Source organism: Aptenodytes patagonicus, chromosome 13 (assembly GCF_965638725.1).
Source record: "Aptenodytes patagonicus chromosome 13, bAptPat1.pri.cur, whole genome shotgun sequence".
Classification (NCBI taxonomy): domain Eukaryota; kingdom Metazoa; phylum Chordata; class Aves; order Sphenisciformes; family Spheniscidae; genus Aptenodytes; species Aptenodytes patagonicus.
The window spans coordinates 9593840-9614429 of record NC_134961.1 but is presented as its reverse complement, the minus strand read 5'-3'; the positions used below and the strand labels follow the sequence as shown (position 1 = coordinate 9614429).

Below are 20590 nucleotides of genomic sequence, written 5' to 3'. Positions count from 1 at the left end.
TGACACACAAAAGCATCATAGCTACACAGAAAATCTGCAGCAGCAGAAGTAAATGATCAGAAGATGCACCGTTTCCAGCCCCTCTTTATACCACATACATACCAGAGACCTTAAAAAATCTGGTTCAGTGCTCCAGATGTCAGAAAGAGTTGTTAAGTAACAGTACACAAAGAGACTAGCTGGTGTTACAAAACACCATTGGGGGGTGGGGTTTTTACCCCCCTTTTATAAGAAACTGAGTTTATTCCATTGTTCTTGTTAGACAAAATAATTAGGTTAAACAACTGTTCTTCAGCTGCTTTAGGGAAGAAAATTCACAACAACATAATTTGGCAATTTATTTTGATATCTAGATTTCAAAGAAATCATATTTACAACAATTTGTCACAAGTAAAATACATTCTCTTCTCTGAACATACCCTAAAATTCTTAAACGTTCACTTATTAAGCTAGCAGAATCTCTAACTAAACATGAATGTAGCTATATGCAAGAAGTTCAAAGAACTCAAAATTGAACCTCAGCCTCAGAGACATTGGTCAAGCTGACTTAGTGAAAAAACATCTGTTAGTTCCCAAAGATACTTTATAACAGTGTGTATCTTACGGTTCTTCTCATATATAATAAAAAATACTGGAAGAGCTTCCACATGAAGAAGAGATAGCAAGAAAGCATGACACTTCAGAGATCAGATGATTAAGAGGAAATTAAAGTGGTTTAAAAGTTTTACCTCCCTCCACAGCTGTGAGCACATACCTGATATTCAAGCCAGTGCTCTGGTCCAGTTTCTCCCAGCTTTTTAATTTTCCCAGAAGCTTCTAAAGTAGAGATCAAAAGAAGAGTTAGAGACACAGACGAATGTTCTAACCGCTCATTTTCCACACAGTTTTCTCATAATCCTCTATTCAAAGTCAGTGTCTTTCCTTTTCCTCCTGTGGATTTCATTATCTTCTTATCTAGCACTTTTGGTTTGTCATTCTCCAGCCCTCACAAACATTTTCCCCGTCACCACAGCTCTATGACACACAGAACCCATGTTACACTTCAGCACTATAGATCATCTAACCCTGTGAGCTACCATCACTGTACTAGACCTTGGTAGACTAGACTCTTGACAGTGGAGAAGAAAACAAGCTGTATTCTCAACACTGGTTCCGTAGCAGCTGAAGTGCCCATTTCTCCTCTTCCAGTTTCTCCTATAGCTTTTTACTTTCAGTCAATACCAGATAGTATTATCTAAACCTGATCTAAACCAGTATAGTTCTGCAGATCAACAAGTTTACACAATTAGGTTAATCTCTTGACAACTTGCCATATGCTTGATATACAGCGGGATGGAAGCAAGACAATTTTATTCATCTGAGACCACATTCTGGCCCTGCTAGCATTGGCAGTAATCCAAGTGTGTATCGAGGTTCTTACCACACGCCTGTTAGGCAACACCATGTCTGGGCAGAGCTTAACACCAAAAAAAGCATTTCCAGCAGAAGAAAAGTAAAAGAGAAACAGCAAGGCCAAAAAAGACACTATGATGAGATTGTTCTTCACACAAAATCTCCAGCTGAATAGTAGATATCCTTTTGCCTTTTTCACATTCGTTACCATAGCTCCCCTCGTGCTGACATTTAAGTTTGGGAATGCCTAGTTCAAATCCATTAATGAAAACAGGTATCGTATTTCAACTAACACCAACAGGTAACAAAGGAAACCCCTATTCTGCACATCCACCAAATGTTCCTAGCTGCTCACCTCGTTTTCCAATTCAACGGTCACTAGCTGTGCTTGGACTTTCTCATAGCGTTCCAGTTTTCTTTGGAGACCTTCTACTTCCTCTTTAAGCAATCCATTGTTTTCTTTCATTTCCCTATGGTGAAAGAGAGACAACGATTAAAGAGCCATGCAACTCAATTCACTCTCACAAACCTCCAGATACACGTGGAATTACAGGGGAATCGTATGACATTGAACAGACATTATGACATTCAACTGACTCACTTCTATAACCTTCACTGCAAAGTCACTGCTACAAAAATAATGCAGCTTTATTGAACTGATTTTTTTCTACTCTAAGTGCCATCCTAATTATGTCCAAACAACCTGAAGTTTTGTATCTGCTTTACTGATTGGCAAAGCAGCAGGAAGGGTACCAAAAGACTCCCAACTCTGATCTTCAGTCAGGCTGAATGCAGGGTTGGAACACAGCAAGCGGTAGACACTCAAGCAAGCATTGAGACTGCTTGTTTTTACTTTAATAGAGGTGTGCAAGGGTGAGATAAAACTGTTTTTAAAGAAATTACCTTTAATCTGTTGATATCATGTTTCTGTGCACAAAAACCAAGCATGAGAAAAGATTCCAAGATAAACAATTTAAAGTGATAATGAAACAATAACAAGAACAAAGCCAAGGGAAATTACTTAATTTTAGAGTAAGAAAAAGCCAGCAAGATCACTTGTGTAATTTAGGCTTTTTTTCTTTTTTTTTTTAAAGATGCACTGAAACATGGAAATTAAGTTTACTCTAAAAAAAAAAAAATCTTTAAGGCAAGTTATTTCATAGTGCACAGGAATTTAATTTTTCAAATTAATTGCCACTTCAGAGACACAGAAACCAAGGGCTATATCAGAGTGCTTTAGAAATTTAAACAAAATACTTTCCAAACATTATGCTGGAACAACAGGCCTTTAAAATAGCCGTAACAATAACTAAGCAAAAACAGTTATTAAAGAAATGTTCAGCTGTCTCTTCTCTCTACAGGGATTTCTTTCCCAAAGCTGTATAGAGTTCATCACTATCTTTAAACATTGAATTTTGTTCTAACAGATATCACCATCCAGAACGATCAATGCGCATTCTGTGAGGCACTCGCTGCGTTCGGGAAAATTACCCAGATCTTGTCAAATCCTCTCATCTAGTAACCATCACAACACTGCTCAATTCATATGCAGTATTTATATGAAATATTTAAACTTCCTCTAAAGTTTCCAATATGGAAGCCCAATAGAGGGATTTGAAAGTGCATATAGTGCAATTGTAGCAGGTACAGAAGAACACAAGATAACTCTCTCAACAACTGAACCCATCTTTCACCTGAAGTAGGCATTTTCCTCCCTGAGTTGGCGCAACTCCCGCTCCATTTTTGGGAAACGGGCCAGCTCTGCCTTCATGTTCTTGACAATTAGAGCATCATGTTCTTGCTGGGAGAACTTCTGTTCCAGATCCTGGAAAACATGGGATGACAAGAGGACAGCAATGATTAACTTGGAACCCATAAGAGCTACTTCTCCATTGTACTTTTTAAACTCAAATCAATGACTTGAATGAAGTTGGAAGGAAACTCAGGAGGTCATCTGGTCCAATCCATTGCTCAAAGTAGGGATGACTCTTGTTCCACTTGTAATACCTGGGCTGGCCTCTTCTCTACACCTGTTTACCCTAAGTTCGTAACAAAAAAAGATCTCTGCTAATCATTAAAAGGACCTTCTACTGACTAAAACAAATCTTTGATTTTCTTGTCCTCTATCCCTCTGTCAATGAAGTGTAGAGAGGGGCACTTGGATGGCCTGCAAGAATTAGGAATGAAAAGAAACACAACCGTGCATTTTAACATTATGGTAAATGTTGCGCTTTTTTCCTCAAAAAAAGTTTGTTTAGAGCTGTATTGCAGTCTGATATCCTGTTTCCTGACTTTTCCTTTCAATGGAGGAAGTCTCTTCTTGCGATCGCAGAACTGGCAATGAGGCTGGCTTTCAGTGTAGTTTTACTTTACAGCAACCACAGGCAATGCCACTATCAGCACCTGCGCAAACCAAAGTAACTCTCCACATCTGCCTCTCCCAGGAAGATAAGACAAGTGAAAAAGATATACTCCCACCCACCTACATGTTAATTTGAAAGGACATAAAGCATCTCTATACTCACATTTAAGTCAGTGGGGTTTTGAAAGCTTTGCAAGTAATTGCATTTTCTAAAAGAGCTAAACCCAACTCCACAGGAAGGATTTTCTGGGAAGCAGAAAAGTAACTGTAGCTGCTAGGTTCATCCTCCACCATTTGAAAAGATTGGTCTAGAAGCAATCTTTTGCAGAGCAATCTTGTGCTCTGGCACAAGATCAAACAGAGCAGCATTCCTCCAGAGCACTGCATATGGATATAAATCACCTTTCTATAGAGAAAGCACGGGTGGATTTTTTTTCCAATAAATTGACACAACAAAGGTGAAGGGTGTCATGCTACAGCTAATTGTAGGTAGCCTGGTCCATCCAATTGAATTTAGCCAACTTCAGCTCTCGCTGGCCACCAGATCAGATTCTTATATGACAAACTAACCTTTTATTTCTGCAATAGTCATTTTTTTTAAAAAAACACTGTTCTGTTCTTCCATGGAAGAAGTTAAAAACTAAAGCTTTATATAGGCCACAAAGTTTCTTACCTTAATCTTCTGTTCATATTCTGCCAGTAGGGATTGGCTTGCTTGCAATGTCTGGATTTGCTGACTAGCCTCCTGCCATTTTCTATTAGATGTAGACACAAGAGGCATTTAGCACCCAGGAATCGCGTACCAGAAACAACCTACATGCAGCAGTATCTCTGACAAACTTTTCAAACACCACTAACAAGTTATATGGTACTGTTATAGAAGATTGTCTCTCATACAGTTTCACACTCATACCATCTCCCCCTAATTTAGAGACAAAAATACCCATTTTAATAAAAAGATGCATCTTGAGAAATATCCAAAAATCAAGCTACCTTAACTCTGAAACCAACAAATATACACTCACAGTAAATAAACAGCACCTTTGAAATTGAAGAGTTGAACTTAGTAAGCAAGGAAAAACATGCTCATATCTTTCAGCTACCCCTCAACTATGATTTAAGGCTTGATATTTTTGTTCTGTTCAGTCTATAAAGTTCAGATTAGCCTTTCCCACCCACATGCCTTCTGTTAACTCTCTACCATGAACATGAGACATCACTGAGATTTTAAGATCAAGTATTTTTTTTTTCCCAAGGTACAATTAAATTGCACCTCAGAGCTAGTTTCAAACAACGGTTATAACCTGCACATCCAGATCAAAGAACCCCTTTGAAGAGCAGAAATCAAACACTGGTGAAAGTTTTCTGAGTGACGACAGCTGCAGAAGACTGAAGTTTTGTTTGCCTTTTTCTGCCTACAGTTATTCATCCCCTGCTTACTTATGTTGAACATCCAGCTGTTCCATCAGTTCCTGCTTCTGAGAGTCTTGGCTTGTCATCTGCATCTCTTGATTCATTATATTCCATTGCAGCTCTGATATTTTCCCTTTTAATATAGTGATTGTCTGAATTAATGGAAAGAAAGAACAAACACACAAGGCTATGACTCTCCAAGCTGGACATTATGGATGGTGATAGAGAGAAATCATATCCAACTAAAAAGTACAAACACTGAATCTAGAAACAATCCCACACTCTTGCAAACCTTCAAACCTGCAAACTCACCTCAAAAACAAAGGCAAGAGAAAATCATTTAGTTGCTTTCACCTGTCACCCAAATTGTTATTTCCGTTACTTATTAAGTGGGTGACCTCAAACTGGCATGAAAAATATCAAGCTTCAAAGCTAGATGATGATAAAACACAAGTATATATATTAAATTAAAAAAATTATCCCACAACCATTCCAAATATATTTTGTCTGGGTTTCAAAATTGAAAATGTCTGGGTTTGCCTCAACCAAATACCAGAAGTATTATGCTTTCCTTAAAAGTAGAGGCCAGTGGTTTTTAAAATTTTTTTCTAAATACCTTAACTCTAAAGAAAAACTCACAGGTTTGTTTCAAATAGCCATTATTCAGCTCCCTTTTACAGAGAAAAAGAGAAAAATCTCAAAATATTACATATGTAGGGTGTTTTCTAGACAGAGACACATGTAGGGTTCTCATCTAGATACAGATGATATGGAAGTAAAAAGAACACAGAAATGGAGCTGCTGCATACATTTCCTGTGTGGGTTTAGTTTCTCTCATATGCCATCACTGTCTCCCTGTTTTTAATCACTGATAACTGGCACGTTAAATCTGTTTACCTGCTTTATCACATAGATACATTTCCAGTGACACCTAGGCAGGAGGAAGGCTTAAGGACTTAGTGGTTGTTGATCCACAACTGGTGCAGGAAACCAAATTAAACAGAAAAGTTACAAATGAGCTAGCTGAACTTAAATAACGATATCTGAAAAGGTTGCGGGTTGAGAAGATGGTCTGTTCATCCAAAAGAACTGAAATTTTATTCATGCATTCATTCTACAGTGGAACACATAGGCATTTAAGACACTTTGGGAAGACATACTTTGTACATCACTTTGATCTCATCCACTCTACAGCTCCCCCCACTTCCCTGAACACCTTCCCATCTTATCTCCTCCATCATTTCCCCTTTCTTTACTCAATGTCATGTCACCTGACTTCTAAACCTAGATGCTGTATGTTGCCTTGCACTTTTTTCCTCCTTCTCCATATCAACCTGTCTAAGTCTCTTCTCATTGTTAATTAACACAGCAACATCTTCTGACCTGCTCACTTGTTCTAAACTTTGACAGCAAAGATGCACACTACCAGGGTTTATTAATTTCCAGATGACAAACATAGTGATTCCAACTTTTTTTTTTTTAAACCAGAAAGGGCATTTTCAATTCACAAGAACTGCAAAGTCACCTGAAGCTATGAACAGATTAAAAAATTACTCTGTTCTTACTTCATTAGCTTCAGCTAATTTGCTCTCCTTCTCTTGCAGCTTCTTACTCATTGTCTCCATGCTCTTCTTATAGGATTTGTTCATCTCCATTTGTTCTTTCAGTTTATTTTCAGCTTCTGTTTCCCTTTCCTGACATTGCTTTATGCGTGTGAGCAGCTCCTGGTTACGGTCAGCCTCTCGCTTGCAAAGGAAAAAAAAATGCAAACAGACATAAGAAGAAAGTAGCACAGAGGTGAAGCCATTTTTGTTTCTCCCGTCTCCATTCCTCATTACTGTGGTCACCAAGGCATCAATGTTACTCAGACCATAGCTTTAACCTTTGCACTAGCAAGGGCAAAAATCTTACCAGCAGCAACTCAATGTCAAGGAACTACCCAGGGCAAGGGAGCTAGAAAATTAAGAGACAGTCTTCCAAATCTCTTTGAGACATGAATATGAGAATACAGACATGGCTTCACAGGCTCCACTGCACACTCTCCAGTGGATCAAAGATGAAAACATTTGATGCTCCAATTTAAAGCTGGCCCATGCAGAGCAAATTGACTTTCAGAAACTCAGATCTCAACAGTTGGCTTAATAAGACAAACTTCCCTCTGCAACTTCTGGAAATTGTATGAGGCTATTTAATAGAAAAGAAATGGGGTTTAAATGCACAGTATTATCAATGAATACAATGAATATTTTTGCACTCTGACAACCTTTCATACACCATTTCAGTTTATTCCCGCCACAAATTGATTAACACTTATTGAAAAAAATGTGTAGTAAATTGCTTTGCTAATCAACGCAAATCGAGACACGGATTTACACAGTAAGCAAGGATTATGCAAAGCAATGTGAGGTTCCTAAAACCTTTATCCACATGACTCAAAAAACCACAGAATCTGAGCAGGGTAATTACCACAGTGCTGGATTAGTGCTGCTCCCTTTTATTTGTAGCACTATTTCAAGGGTTTCTGTGACTGACTCAGCTACATTCCAGTTTGAACTCTTCATGGCTTAATCCCATATCACCTGACTTCAGACGAACGAGGAATTTAGTCACTGACTCGCTATTTCACAACTACGCACTAAACCCGTCACCCAGAACCCTTGTAAAATACAACAAAACATGCTTATTATTTTTTAAAGATTTCTTTTTAAATAATCAGCTGCATACAAGACCTTTATTATCCTACAAAACCCACAGATCTACTACTTATTTCAGTAATGTCGTTAAGCAAACGTATACGGGCATAAAACCAGAAACCAATAAAAGCTATTAGTCCCCGAGTGAGGCTCACTGTTTTATCAGTGCAAGCTCTCTTGTGTGACAGTGCATGGTTCGCACTGCTGTCATTCCAATTAATTACAGTCACACAAACTAAATGCTTGCAACTGTGCCAGCAAAAGTTTAAATTCATCTGGGAGAAAAATGCTTAAATACCTCTGGAGAAACAAATAACAAATCCCTTTTGTTACTGCTACTCATGACAACTTCAGTGCTAAACTAACAGAATCTAGTGATGAGATCATCAGTTTGTCAAACAAACAAGGTTTTGATGTTCACGCTCTTGTGTACATTAGCAAGTTAGTGCAATGCACTGCGAGGGGATCTGTAGACCAAAACAGTTTGTGCTGGGAAGTTGACACCCACACCACCACCACATTTGCAGTAAATGCAAACGCAGTAAATGCATTCCAGAAGCATTTACTACAGATTTGCTGAAGTCTTGCTCTGAAGACAGAGTGTCCATTAGCAGTTGGAGAACACTAGGCTTGCTCCTGGACTGCATCTTTCAGTTTAGCTTCACCCAAAAAAGTCAACTACACACATTCTGAGACACACCACTGCAAACCAAAGCACGGCACGTGGGAAGTCAAGAGCATATCCCTGATCCAAACTAAAACACCAATGTACATGCACTACGTATGTTCTGACTTAGGCCTACGATATCAAGCCATCTGCAACTGTCATTCTTACCTCATAGTTTCTGGCATTGGTATTAGCTGCCTTCTCTAGCTCAATGCGAGCTCGTTTGTGGCTAAGCTCCATCTGCATCTTCTCTCGTTCCACTTGCAGGAGCTGGGATTTGGAGTGGATCTGCCCAGCTTGTTCTTCCAACTGGCCAGTTCATATGTGAAAAGGGACATTACACACCATTAACAGCACTGCAATAATATCGTTATCTCCCACCCTGTACTATTCAGATGACACCTGCATGCCATTTTACAAATTACAAGGAAACTATCACCATGTTTGTGGTACTTGTCTTCTCACACCAGCTACAGATGGGGAAACCAAGAGTTCAACAACACACTCAGAAACCCACATCAAATCAATGTTAGTTGGAAAGAAGTGAATTTCAAGTTCTTCATTCAGAATTTCTCATTCAATGTCTAGAGGTACTCTGACAAAATGTACTTCTCTATCTAAAAAAAGGTTAATTACGAACTCCCCAAGCCTTATAAAAGTAACAGCAGCTAACCAAGAAACAGAGATCATGCTCCCCATGAAATTTAACTGCTGAGCAAAATAACATGTTTTTCTACTACCTGCTACAACATTATGCTTCTTTTTTTCATTCAAATTACCTTAAAGCACAGACAATATTAATAGAATACCTCACATCTAAGCAATGTACATTCAACACATAGCTAATGAAGACTCTCTAACCAGAGAGCCTCCTCTATCTCTGTAACCAGAGACGTACTACAAACAGAAAATGCATAAATTTTTCTCAACATTCCAAATGCAAAGCAGATTTACATTAAAAAGAAAGCAAGCTTATCTTATACTTAGAGACTGAAATAGAAATTATATTAAGATACAGAATACAGAAGCTTTATTCCAGCCTAATAAACAGTCCTTATGATCTAAGATGTCAACTTACTCCATGCTTTATGAGCATAAGGCAGCTTAAAGGAAAAAGTCAAAAAACCCCATGTGGATATGAACAGAAGCGGACAAGAAAGCACAACTGGTTAGCACATCCGTCAGAGCCATAGCACTATGCAAGTCTCCTGTATGTGTCCAGGCAAAGAAACCTTAAGGAAGGTTGTGAAAAAAGGTAACAAATGACTTACTAGAAAAATATTAACAGATAGAAAGCTCCTTTGTTCAGCAATATGAAAACAACTTACAATTTAATTTCCTGAGCTGGTATACAGATATAACAAGCAGGGAAGAAATTCAAAGGACCTTTCTTAAATTTTTACAAAACAGAAATAAATATGTCTGACACTTTAAAAAAATGTAAAGATTCTAGAATGTTCACCAAAAGTAAACTTCCATTTTGAGCTTGCATGAATATCAATTTTTGAAAGAATGGTCAGATCTTAATGAAATCAATCCTGATTCCTGGAATCAAAAGGAGTCTACAACCACACTGAAGTGATACTGCAGGCATCACCAAGCTGAGGACACCTCACCTGCACCCTCTGCTGGTACTGAATCTGTAAAGAGCTTTGAGTCGATCCTGGTGTAGCCAGCCCAGACACCCCCTCCATACGCTGTGAAATAAAGTTGTTGAGGGATCTCAGGGTGGAGAAGACAGTGGTATTATCTTCCAAGTCCTCCATGGCTCTGGAAATATACAGAAAGTCATCAGCAAAACATTCAGAGCAACCTACAGTATACTGGCTGCTTTGCTAAAAAGAGATACGTCACTGCCCTGAGGAAGCACTGAATGCAAGGTCTTCCAATTTACAGGGTACAAAACCTGATCTGCTAGTCACTGCTGGGATCCACAGATTACTGTTGGGATCAACTTGAACCAGAAAACACTATCCAACCAAGGCTGAAGTCATAGGTCTCTGAAGTGAAAAACTGATGCAACAGAGCCTGTTCTTCCCTGAGCTTTCTACCTGAAATGGTTTGATTTTATTTAAATACATTATCCCCTGAATCTCAGCCCATAAGCGTACAAATAAGAGCTGTCATAAATTATACAAAACTGAATTCTCCTTTCCTATATAATCAAGATAGATTCTCGGATACAAGTTAACATTGTAGGACATAAAGATCTACAGCATGTAACACTAACAAACAGCACTCAGTCTTCCTCCAAACGTTTGAGGCAGGGAGGGAGAACTAATTCCATACTAGCAGCAAACCGTACCTTCTACACAACTTGATCCTGGTTTCCAAAACGCGCTTTGGAACCTAGCTTCCAGCAATGAGACTTCCCGAGTTCACAGGTCGCTTCTGTAAGTAAAACTGTGTCTCCTCGTTCACATAAAAGTTTTTGCAATCCTTCCTTCAAATTTGGAAGGGTACTAACTAAAAGGCCAAAGAAGAATCAAGCCTGGAGCTCAGAAAAGCCTGCAAGGTTTCCCAGGAGACTTCAGGAAGCCTTAAGTGAGTCCCTCTAGCGACTGCATGTCCCACAAAGCCCCAGAAGCATAGAAGAAGGTTCAGAACCAGGAAAGGTAGCCCACAACGTTCACACAGGCTTGTACCAGAGACGCAGACTTGGGGCTTTCAGGCTTGTGCACTCTCAGGGTAACACAGCAGGTATTCTTTGGATTCCTATCACCGCAAAGAGGAGACCTAATAGAAGCACACTCGCAACAGATCAGCCAAAGCCCAAATGAAAACGTTTATTCAAAATAAGTACTTCAGTACCACATGCAAATAAATTCAAGCGAGACCACTGCCAACAGGTAACTGGGCTCCAGCAAGCCTCTTTCGAAATCAACAACAGCGCTAAAAATTAAGAAGACGCGTACACCCCGCCTCCCCGCTGCAGAATACCCGTTGGCAAAGGCTCCCTTGGAGGGAAGAAGGGACCCCCTGCCCTCGCAACCCAGCGCCCCCCGGCAAACCCCCGAGAGCGGCCGCGGTGGGCGCAGGGCTGCTACCCCGCAGCCGGGCTGTCCTGGGCACCGCGGGGGATTCGCCCTCACGGACCCCCCCCCGAGGGCGCAGAGGGGGAGCGGGGCCCCGGCAGCGCCCACAGCTCAGCCCTGCCCCGCCTCGGGGGCGGCGAGCGGCCGCCCGGGGGCGGGAGGAACGGGCACACGGCACAGCCTCCCTTCCCCGCTCCCACGCCGCCGGGCTCGGCCGGGCGCGACGGCCAAGAGGCGGGAGCGGGGTGGGAGCGCCGGGCCGGGCCGGGCCGGGCCGGGCCGGGCCGAGCGGAGCCGGTGGCCTCCCCGCCCGCCCTCACACGCTCGCTCCTTCCTTCCCTCACTCACTCACCCGCCGCGGGCGGCGACGCGCGCCCCGCTTGGATCTCCCTCCTCGCCCCGGCGCCGAGATCTCACGAGAACTCGCGCCCAGCTCTCGCGAGAACTGCGGACCGGGCCGCCGTAACGACGGGACTAGGCGCGCAAACCCGCCGCGGCCTCCGCGCCGTACCGTAATGCCCCGCCTCGGTGCGAAGGCGGTTCGAGCTCAGCCTCCCCCCCCGCCGCCCCTTCGCAACCCACCCCCCCAAAACCGCCCTGTCCCCCGCTCCGCCCCGGGGATCGCGCTGCAACGCTCCTGCTCGGGCAGAGCCGTCCTGCCCCACCGCAACTGCAGCCGGAGCAGCAACGGGGAAAGCACAGGCGTAGCCAGCGCCCTGCCCGCTCCAGTTCCTGTCGCGAATGGCTGGTAATAAAGTTTCTGGAAGAGCGGACTGACACCATTTTTTTCCTTCCCAAACATACACAAAGCAACACCCAGCTCCCCAGTTTAGGCTCTTGGGATAACGCTTTCATGCACACCATCCAGTATGGAAATCCAGATCGGGAGGTTTCAAAGCAGTTAAAATTTGATAGATCTGTAAGCAATTCCAGCTGGGATGTTTATAATGAGAAAGATCTGGAAGCCTTAAAAACAGACAGTGCTACCAGCCCCTCATAACTCATGCCACAGTCGGCCTGATAAAAGTGCTATTTAATGTAAAAGTTGTCACTTCCAGATAAGGCAGTGGCTAAATTTATTTTTGCAAACAGAATTCTAGCAATTCAATCAGTAATTCTCCCTGTCTGGGATCCAAGTCTTGTAATTTCACCTAAGAAATATCATTGGTCAAATATAAACCATTACTGAAAACATAGGGGAAATTACCTCCTCAGTAGCGATGACCCCGCCCTGCTGTCATTTACTGGATTTATGAGTACAATTAAGTAGCGATTTCTAAATATAACCCATGTCTTCAGAAAACGCAGCAGAGCCATCAGGCTAAATATTCCGGAGTCAGTCGTACATCCTGGGCAGCTGCGTTACAGATCGTACGTGACAGTGCAGATTCCGACATGCACGAAAACATTATCTATTTTTACACATGCTAATAAATTGCACCAGCTTTTAAGAAAGATGAAGAGGCAATAAATTAATTGGCTGAGACTTCCCTTGCTGTTCGCTCTCATTCTGACAACCGCCTTTATGGTTAGTCTCATATATGACAACATTAATAGTGCAATAATTTTCAAGCACACATTAAAAACTCATATAATCACCGTTTTATTTTCGTTTCCATTACTCCAGCCCCAGAGGTTGCCTTTCAGATTACTCCTCTCCGTTCCCAACCGTTTTCTCCACAGGTGAGAAGCTAGATTGGATGTCTCTGCTTGTATAATTAGTGGATAAACTCAGCAGGACAGCACCCTGGTATACTTTTGTGTTTAAAAAGTATGATGTACTTCGTAAGAATTGTGGCAGATTTACCCAGGGTCTTAATGGTGGGATTTTTCTCTAAACACACACCAAATTCAGATTTCCTATTAATGTCTGATCACCTGTTTGAAAATCTGCAGTTCTCAGCTTTCACTTCCCTTTGTACAGTCTTGCCAAATAATAAGATTCAGCAGAGTCTTTCCGGCTGGCCTGAGGCTTTATAGTTCTCACGTCTTGGAACTGCTCCTTCAGTCTGTTTTGCAGAAGACGGGACTCATGTCCATCCCAGAATTTACAGAGCATCGTTCCTTTTGGCTTTAAAATACTTCGTGACAGATTCAGAAGGCCTAAACACAGATTGATCAGCTTCTTGTGATCCAGTTCTTTAATGCCTGTCGCATTAGGTGCCACATCGCTCAAGATAACATCCACCTTCTCTGCAGGAAGCAGACTCTGAATCGTCCTCAGCGTGCTTGGGTCTGCAACGTCAGCCTCCGACAGGAAGACTGCTCCTTCCAGAGGAGAAATCCGCAGGAGGTCAACACCAAGGACGAAGCCAGTGGGGACAGCAGGATCTAGATTATAAGAATGAATGACATACTGAACACTCATAATAGCTGCAAACAACTTGCATGTACACGAGCTCCATGCTAGTCAATGAACAGAAACATATCACCTGCCATGTCTGGTCTTGTCCTTAGACAGTTTGCTGCGTGCACCTCGATGGATGGTTTGCTATAAGCTAATCCATTCAAGACATGAAAACTCAGTTACTTTGGATAAGGAAGGGGTATTTTTCTTGGTTTTCTCCTGTTCTTTCAAGGCTGACAGTCCAGAAATCCTGGACAATAGTACAGATGATAACACCTTATCTTGTAAATATTAATGGCTTAAAACACCTAAACTGTACATAGTGGTTACTACCATTTTTCAAGAAGGGAAATAAAAATACAGAAAAGCCAAGTTACCTGCTGGAGGCTACATGGATTTCAGAACTGGATGAAGGGATCCTCCCCACAACACAGTTAATCGGAACACTTCGTTATGCCTACATAGCACCTCGTGGTAAGTTTTTATTTCACAAACATGATTTCTCTGGACTGTATGAAGATCTTCACTGCCACATAGGCATACACCTTCACGCTTCTATCAGTGACTCTGGCATCTGCCAGTACCCGTGTCCCTTCCCCACACTGCCACCACTGCAGTTGAGTTTTCTCACACACTTCAAGATATACTCATCATCCCCATCTTGCCTGCCAAAAGCACACACTTACCGGTACCTAAGGCGTTGACCCTCTCCACAGCAACCTGGCTCCAGGCACCAGGCGCCGCTCCGCAGTCAAGAACAGAAAGTCCTGGACGAAGAATATGAAGCTTGTCATCAATTTCTAGTAATTTGAAGGCACTTCGGCAACGGTAATGCTGCCGCTTCGTTGCCTTGACAAAGGGATCCTTCAAGTGCCGCTCCAACCACCAGTGCTCAGTTCCAGTTTTCTTCAGAAACCTCACTGTGGTGTGGAAACATTTGCTCACCAGACGCCAACAGCTGCCCAGGAAGAAAGGTGAGTTAATCGGTTAGTGCATAACCACTATGTATTTCAAAAGCCTCTATAGTAAATAATCCTAACCTCAACTACAGCTCTGCCCATTTATCACCAGGTTCACAAAAAGCCTCCAAATTGGCAATTCTTGGCACCTTTAGTTATCTGGTCCCATCTCAACAAAAAGGGACCTATTTTAGATGGAGGCCTCACAAGTTACCCCCTGAGCGAAGGCAGGAAAGAAGACCCGACTCCTAGACGGCTCTTCACTTCTGCTCTGGTGCTTGTGTTTAAGGCGGGTGGGCGTGTGAGGTGACAGAGCAGCCCCAGCGAGGACCAGGGCTGCCTCAGAGGGGCTGGCAGCCCCCTAAGAGGAGGCCGGGGCTACGTCAGCCCCTCAGAGGAAGGAGGGATGCCCCAGCTCCTGGAGGCTCCTTCACCTCTGCGGGCGGAGCATGCTAACAGCCACGGGCACTGCTACCACAACTTTCCGGGCCACTTTCCGGGTAACTAGCCCCCGCCCTGGCACTTCCAGCGCCGACAAACCCCAAACCCCCGTTCCCCATCCTGAGGAAAACTTAAGGCGCCAGGACTAACCCGGCGCCTCCCCGGGGACACCCCACCACCCCCCGAGTCAGGGCAGGACCCGCCGGCCCGGCCCGGTGCCGAGTTCTCCTCAGAGGCTCCGCCACGCACCTGCCCCCGGCGACGGCGGCAGCGGCGGCGCCCCCCCGCCACGCCATGGCGGCCGCCTCGGCCCGCTCCGCCTCCCTTCGCTGCCGCCGTGGGGCGGCGCCGGGGGCGGGGCGGGAGCGGCGGCGGCGGCGCGGGAAGAGCCGGGTCGCTTGTGGGGAGGCGACGCAGCGGTGGGCGGGAAAGTCGGGCGTTTGGGGCAGAGGTGGTCGGGGAGCAGGGATGGGGGAGCCTGGCGCTGGGGATAGGGGTGCTGGGAGGGGTCGAGGATTTGGGGAGGGGGTGCGCTGAGGGGGGGTCAAGGATTTGGGGAGGGTGTTCTGGGGGGACGAGGGTTTGGGGAGTGGGTGCTGGGGGAGCAGGAGAGCAAGGGTCAGTGGGGAGTGTTAGAGAAGTACGCATTGGGAGAGGCACTGGGGGACCAAGGCTTTGGGCTGGGGATGGTGGGGACCAGGCATTTGGGGAGGGGGTGCTGGGTGTTTGGGGGGGTGAGGGGCTATCTGCCCCCCGAGCCAGAGGAGCAACCTGCCTCCCCTCTGAGGGGTGCCGGGAGCCCTTGGCGCAGCGTGCCCTCCTCATCTCTTGCCCAGGAGCCATGTGCACATCCAGGCTCTTCACTCTTGTCCTGGTGGTGCAGCCGCCCCGCGTCCTCCTGGGCATGAAGAAACGCGGGTTTGGAGCTGGGCTGTGGAACGGCTTCGGGGGGAAGGTGCAGCCGGGGGAGAGCATCGAGGAGGCTGCTCGCAGGTGAGGCCTGGCCCGGCTTGGCCGGTGCCCTGGGGAGAGGCAGGTATTGGGGCACAGGTTGGGCCATGGAGGTGTTAAGACCATTTGTGGTGGGCTGCAGGTGGAGTTACCGTGGCTTGGCTGATCAATAACGCCCTTGTAACCAGTGTGTTACCTGCGAGTGCAGTCGTGAGCCATCTCTGAACAGAGAAAATCACCCACTCCACTGGAGATGAGGGATCTTCCATATGTACAAAGAAACAGGATTGCTCCTCATTGCTTGTCATCTGCAAATCTTTAACTGTCGTCCAGTCTATGAGTAACTGGAAGTTACCCAGTATCCTCCCTCCCATCTCTCAGAGACTGATCTAAACTGAGACTCAGTTTGCTAATGGTGGGCAGAGGTTCTTGCACTGTTCAGAAAGGTGCAGAGTTTAATTTTGGCTATATAGCAGAATTACCACTTATGCCATTGTACCGCTTATTGTTTAAATTTTGAAGCTGTTGAACAGGTGCTACCTTCCAGTAGCATTTTTAATAACTGCATGAAAATGTAGTGACAAAATATTAGAAATTCTCAGAGGTTCCTTATGAAAGGTACTGTAGAAATTTATTATTTGACTGCATGGCGACATTTTTAAGCCCTAATGCTGAGTTAGGGAATTGAATTCCATCAGTACAGAAGTACAGTACCGTTTTTGAAGCTTTTAGTACTGATTTCTTGAAGTTCTTTCTTCTGTCTAGTCATTAAAATGAAATAGCAGACAGCAGCTGAATAGCTAAACTCCTCTAAAAATCAGGTACCTTGTTCTTTACATGACCGTTGCTGATACAAAGCTGCACTTTGCCACCTCCTCACTTTCTGGTATATGCCCAAAATTGCCCTCGCACCTGCAGGAAGATCAATGTTGGTGTGCTCAACAGCTACCTAACAGCTTTTTCCCTGAACCGCTTCCTCAGCTGTGCCAGTGCAACTGCCTGGGTTCTGTGGTGAGCTAATCCAGGGTACAGAAGGGTCCTCTATGCAGATGTGCACACAGCAGCGCACGGCATTAACGTACCTGACGCTTACATCATGGCTTTTCGTGTAATTTATCATCTCTGAGTGGAGGGAGGGAGATCAATTTTGTTACTTAGATCAGGTCTCCATTTGCTAGGCTTACATTGCCACTGACTGTGGTGTAAATCCAATGATTTGATTTAGCATTTGATTTCCTAGGTGCATGTTTATCTGTGCTAGCCTGGAGTTAGAAACCGGAGCTTTAGTCCATACGAGATGTCAAGTGATAGAAGTTTTAGCGATGTCAGTGCAACGTGCCACAGCACAGCCGGCGCCTGCTGCTGTGGACTGTGGAACAGTCCAATCCTCAGCCCTTTCAATGCAGCTGGTAGGAGCTGCAGAATGACACAACTGATTCCTGCTGAGGTCAACTGAGCAGGAAGCAGTTCCCAGAGCCAGGGCCAACTAGGCATGAAGTCCACCTTCCTGGCAGGGAATGACACTTGCAGTGCTGCCTCTCCCGGGTGAAAGCTCGGGGTGCAGCTCTCCTCTAGAAGATGTCACACAGTCCAAATCAAACTTACCTTGCACCACCTCCACTCTGTACTCAGAGTTGAGGTATTAGGCTGTGGTTCCGTGTTGCACTGTCTCAGTTGGGTTTGCAGTGGCATAAGGTGTGAAGTGTCCTCACAGCACAGATAGTTAAATATTAAACTGAAACATGAACAAAAGTTGCAGTTTCAAAACATGAACAGTAAGATTGCTGTCCTCCGCTGTGTACACCACATTCCCGTGAGCACCTGGGGACCCACGGCTCCTCAGCGGCACATCTTGTAAGGGGAGCATTTAGCTAGTTCGTTATTTCTAGTTTGCTACCTGTAACGTTTCCACTTACTGTAGACAGAGCCAAATAGCTGACATAAATTGCTTGGAGAACCATAGCAGCGTTGTGCTTTGTTGTTCAATTATCACAGCCTGTAAAATGAGGCTTTTAGCTTTGTTGCTGGAAAACCACCTCTATTTTAGACATAGATAGTTTCTTAGGAAGATAAACTAAAATTAGCTAAGACATTAAGTTGGAATATAATTTTGAAGGATGGGATCCATGAAATTGATGCCAAAGAAAGCTGGAGCCTTAAAGATCATTTCCATTACATTTTAAAATTGTTAAGTTACTGCCAAATATGCAACTACATTAATTATTAACCTTAACTGAAGATACGCTGTTTCAAAATAGTCCTTATTTTTGTACATTAGAGGCAGGTAAAAATAAAAAAAGCCCTAAGTGTGGAGCATAAACAGAGCAAGTAATTGAATGTGCTTCAAGTAGCTGTGCATGGTGATGCATGGAAAAGAGCTGTCTGGAAAGTCTCTCAAAGTGCTCTTAAAAGTCTTGCCTTCTAGCCTCTCGCTATGCTAAATATACTTCCAAGGAGCAGAAATGGAAAGTTTACACAATTGCTTTGTGTTTTTTATATGGCATTTGAATGGGAGATGGTATTCCTAACGTTCTGTGTGCAAATCATGTTACGTAGTGTGTAGCATTACTTAAATAAGCTTCAGTCAGCCTCAGAAGTAGCAGATTTTGTTGCAGGTACAGATGTTCCAGTATTTATTACCTGCTTCCCCACAATTGTAAAAGCTTTAGCTTGAAGTTGGCAAAGCCTTTTGCCTGTCTAAATAAAGTGTATCTCAGAGTTCTTAAGCCACATCCAGCTACAGTCATATGAGTGTGTTAGCACACTTCTGACTGATCTCGGAAAAGATCATCATGTTGCAAGGAGTGTAAATTATACTGAACAATCAATTTTCCTGAATCTTCCCCTTCCAACATAGACTATTTTCCTACCAGCCTCTAGGAGCTTGAAGTAACACACGAGCCAGTCTGACATGGCTCCACTGTGGTATAAGTAGGCTAATAGTTTGGTGGAAGCCAGAACTCTGCCTTGCGCTGCAGGCTGTGCCCTGCTGTGTTTTACAGGCGCAGATTTCACCTTTGGTTCACTGGAAGTGTTTTGAATGTGCGAGTAAAGCTAATGACTGCTTTTTTGTTCTTCCATTGCTCGCTTTCACATAAAGAAGTCTATTCTTGTGCAGGGAGCTCCTGGAGGAGAGTGGACTGACTGTGGACATGTTGCAGAAGATGGGTCAGATCACATTTGAATTTGTAGGCAACTCTGAACTCATGGAAGTTCACATTTTCCGAGCAGATCATTTTCATGGAGAGCCAACAGAAAGTGATGGTAGGTATCTAGTGGAGGGGAAGGAAGGATGCACATTCTCTTCTGGCACAGTATTGCTCTTAAGAAATGCAGAACTATTCATGCCAAAATCCCTTTGAGAAGGGAGGCAGCTGGGCTGCAGAGGGAAGCTGCTTGTTGACAGATATTCAAAGTCTAGGCAGCAAAAAACCAAGAGAAATTCTCATACAAAGTTCTTTTCTCCCACCAGAAATGCGTCCACAGTGGTTTCAGCTGGATGAGGTGCCATTCAATCACATGTGGGCAGATGACATCTATTGGTTTCCCCTGCTACTTCAGAAAAAGTTGTTTCGTGGCTATTTTAAATTCCAGGGACAAGACACTATCCTGGAGCACACCCTGAAAGAAGTGGAGGAAGTTTAAGAAAACGGAAGCATTCAACCCATGTGCTGCTGCCCACATCAGGCTAGAACGCCATGAGTACTACTACAGGGGTCTCCTTTCTCAACTCTCCAGCAAAGGAGACTTATTTGCCAGGTCACTGGGAAGTAAGGAAAATAAGGGGGTTTCTTAGGGCAGAAATAAAAGTAACAAGATTTTCCATGCTGCGAAGTCCCTGGCTGTGGTATACTTTAGTGGTTATGTGATCACAACTATTAAAAACTTAGTGTTAACCCTTTTCTTTGCAGGTGGCAGATTTTTTAGGCTTTTCCCTTGTGGCTGGAAATGTTTTTAAAAAATTAAAAATATTTTTTAGCAAAAGCATGTGTTGTTCTGTTGTAAACAGCTGGCTACCTTCTAGATGGCTTAAGGGCCTTTCAGGAGTTGGCTTCCTTTCACAGAAACATTTAAGTGGACTGTGATGCAGCAGAATCAATTATCTTCTCTGTGCCAGTTCCTATACAGTTCCCTATTCAGCATTACTTCCTCGGACAAGGTGAGGCTTGACCAGCGCCATGAAAGCCTTTTGAAAAGTTTAGGTAGAGATCCCTTTGGGATTCTCCAGCTGAAGGTAGTGTAAGGTTATAGGAGTTAAGAAAACAAAAGTCAGAGGTAGATGTATGGCACTGTTCGAGCCCTGCTTTCACTCTTGCAGCTCCCACTGTGA

The 20590-nt window shown here is 43.8% G+C and overlaps 3 protein-coding genes across 7 annotated transcripts in view; 1 reads left to right on the top strand and 2 right to left on the bottom strand.

Annotated features, from left to right (window-relative positions):
* MAD1L1 (mitotic arrest deficient 1 like 1) overlaps nucleotides 1-12943 on the bottom strand; it is a 387234-nt gene extending 374291 nt beyond the window's left edge. Inside the window, exons 1-10 of one of the 4 annotated variants that reach the window (XM_076350730.1) lie at nucleotides 11915-11957; nucleotides 10833-10930; nucleotides 10144-10297; nucleotides 8696-8836; nucleotides 6733-6912; nucleotides 5195-5319; nucleotides 4428-4509; nucleotides 3087-3217; nucleotides 1748-1862; nucleotides 755-816 (exon numbers count right to left, since the gene is read on the bottom strand). In XM_076350730.1, coding sequence (XP_076206845.1) covers nucleotides 755-816; nucleotides 1748-1862; nucleotides 3087-3217; nucleotides 4428-4509; nucleotides 5195-5319; nucleotides 6733-6912; nucleotides 8696-8836; nucleotides 10144-10293 — 986 coding nt within the window. In that variant the 5' untranslated portion in view covers nucleotides 10294-10297; nucleotides 10833-10930; nucleotides 11915-11957. Of the gene's footprint in view, nucleotides 1-754; nucleotides 817-1747; nucleotides 1863-3086; nucleotides 3218-4427; nucleotides 4510-5194; nucleotides 5320-6732; nucleotides 6913-8695; nucleotides 8837-10143; nucleotides 10298-10832; nucleotides 10931-11914; nucleotides 11964-12769 lie in introns of those variants that run through there. The other 3 variants (XM_076350731.1, XM_076350728.1, XM_076350729.1) reach the window with 3 other exon arrangements.
* Nucleotides 12944-13149: 206 nt separating this feature from the next.
* Nucleotides 13150-15608, bottom strand: MRM2 (mitochondrial rRNA methyltransferase 2). The gene is made up of 3 exons (XM_076350732.1): nucleotides 15559-15608; nucleotides 14596-14867; nucleotides 13150-13893 (listed from the first exon to the last, which is right to left on the bottom strand). Exons 1-3 carry the CDS (start codon nucleotides 15603-15605, stop codon nucleotides 13469-13471), a joined length of 744 nt encoding a protein of 247 aa, XP_076206847.1. The 5' UTR covers nucleotides 15606-15608; the 3' UTR covers nucleotides 13150-13468.
* Nucleotides 15609-15695: 87 nt separating this feature from the next.
* Nucleotides 15696-20083, top strand: NUDT1 (nudix hydrolase 1). 2 transcript variants are annotated; one of them, XM_076350786.1, is made up of 4 exons: nucleotides 15696-15728; nucleotides 16146-16302; nucleotides 19379-19524; nucleotides 19733-20083. In XM_076350786.1, exons 2-4 carry the CDS (start codon nucleotides 16151-16153, stop codon nucleotides 19903-19905), a joined length of 471 nt encoding a protein of 156 aa, XP_076206901.1. In that variant the 5' UTR covers nucleotides 15696-15728; nucleotides 16146-16150; the 3' UTR covers nucleotides 19906-20083. The 2 variants fall into 2 exon arrangements, with proteins under 2 accessions (XP_076206901.1, XP_076206902.1); XM_076350787.1 differs by lacking the exon at nucleotides 15696-15728 and adding an exon at nucleotides 15737-15760.
* Nucleotides 20084-20590: the final 507 nt, after the last annotated feature.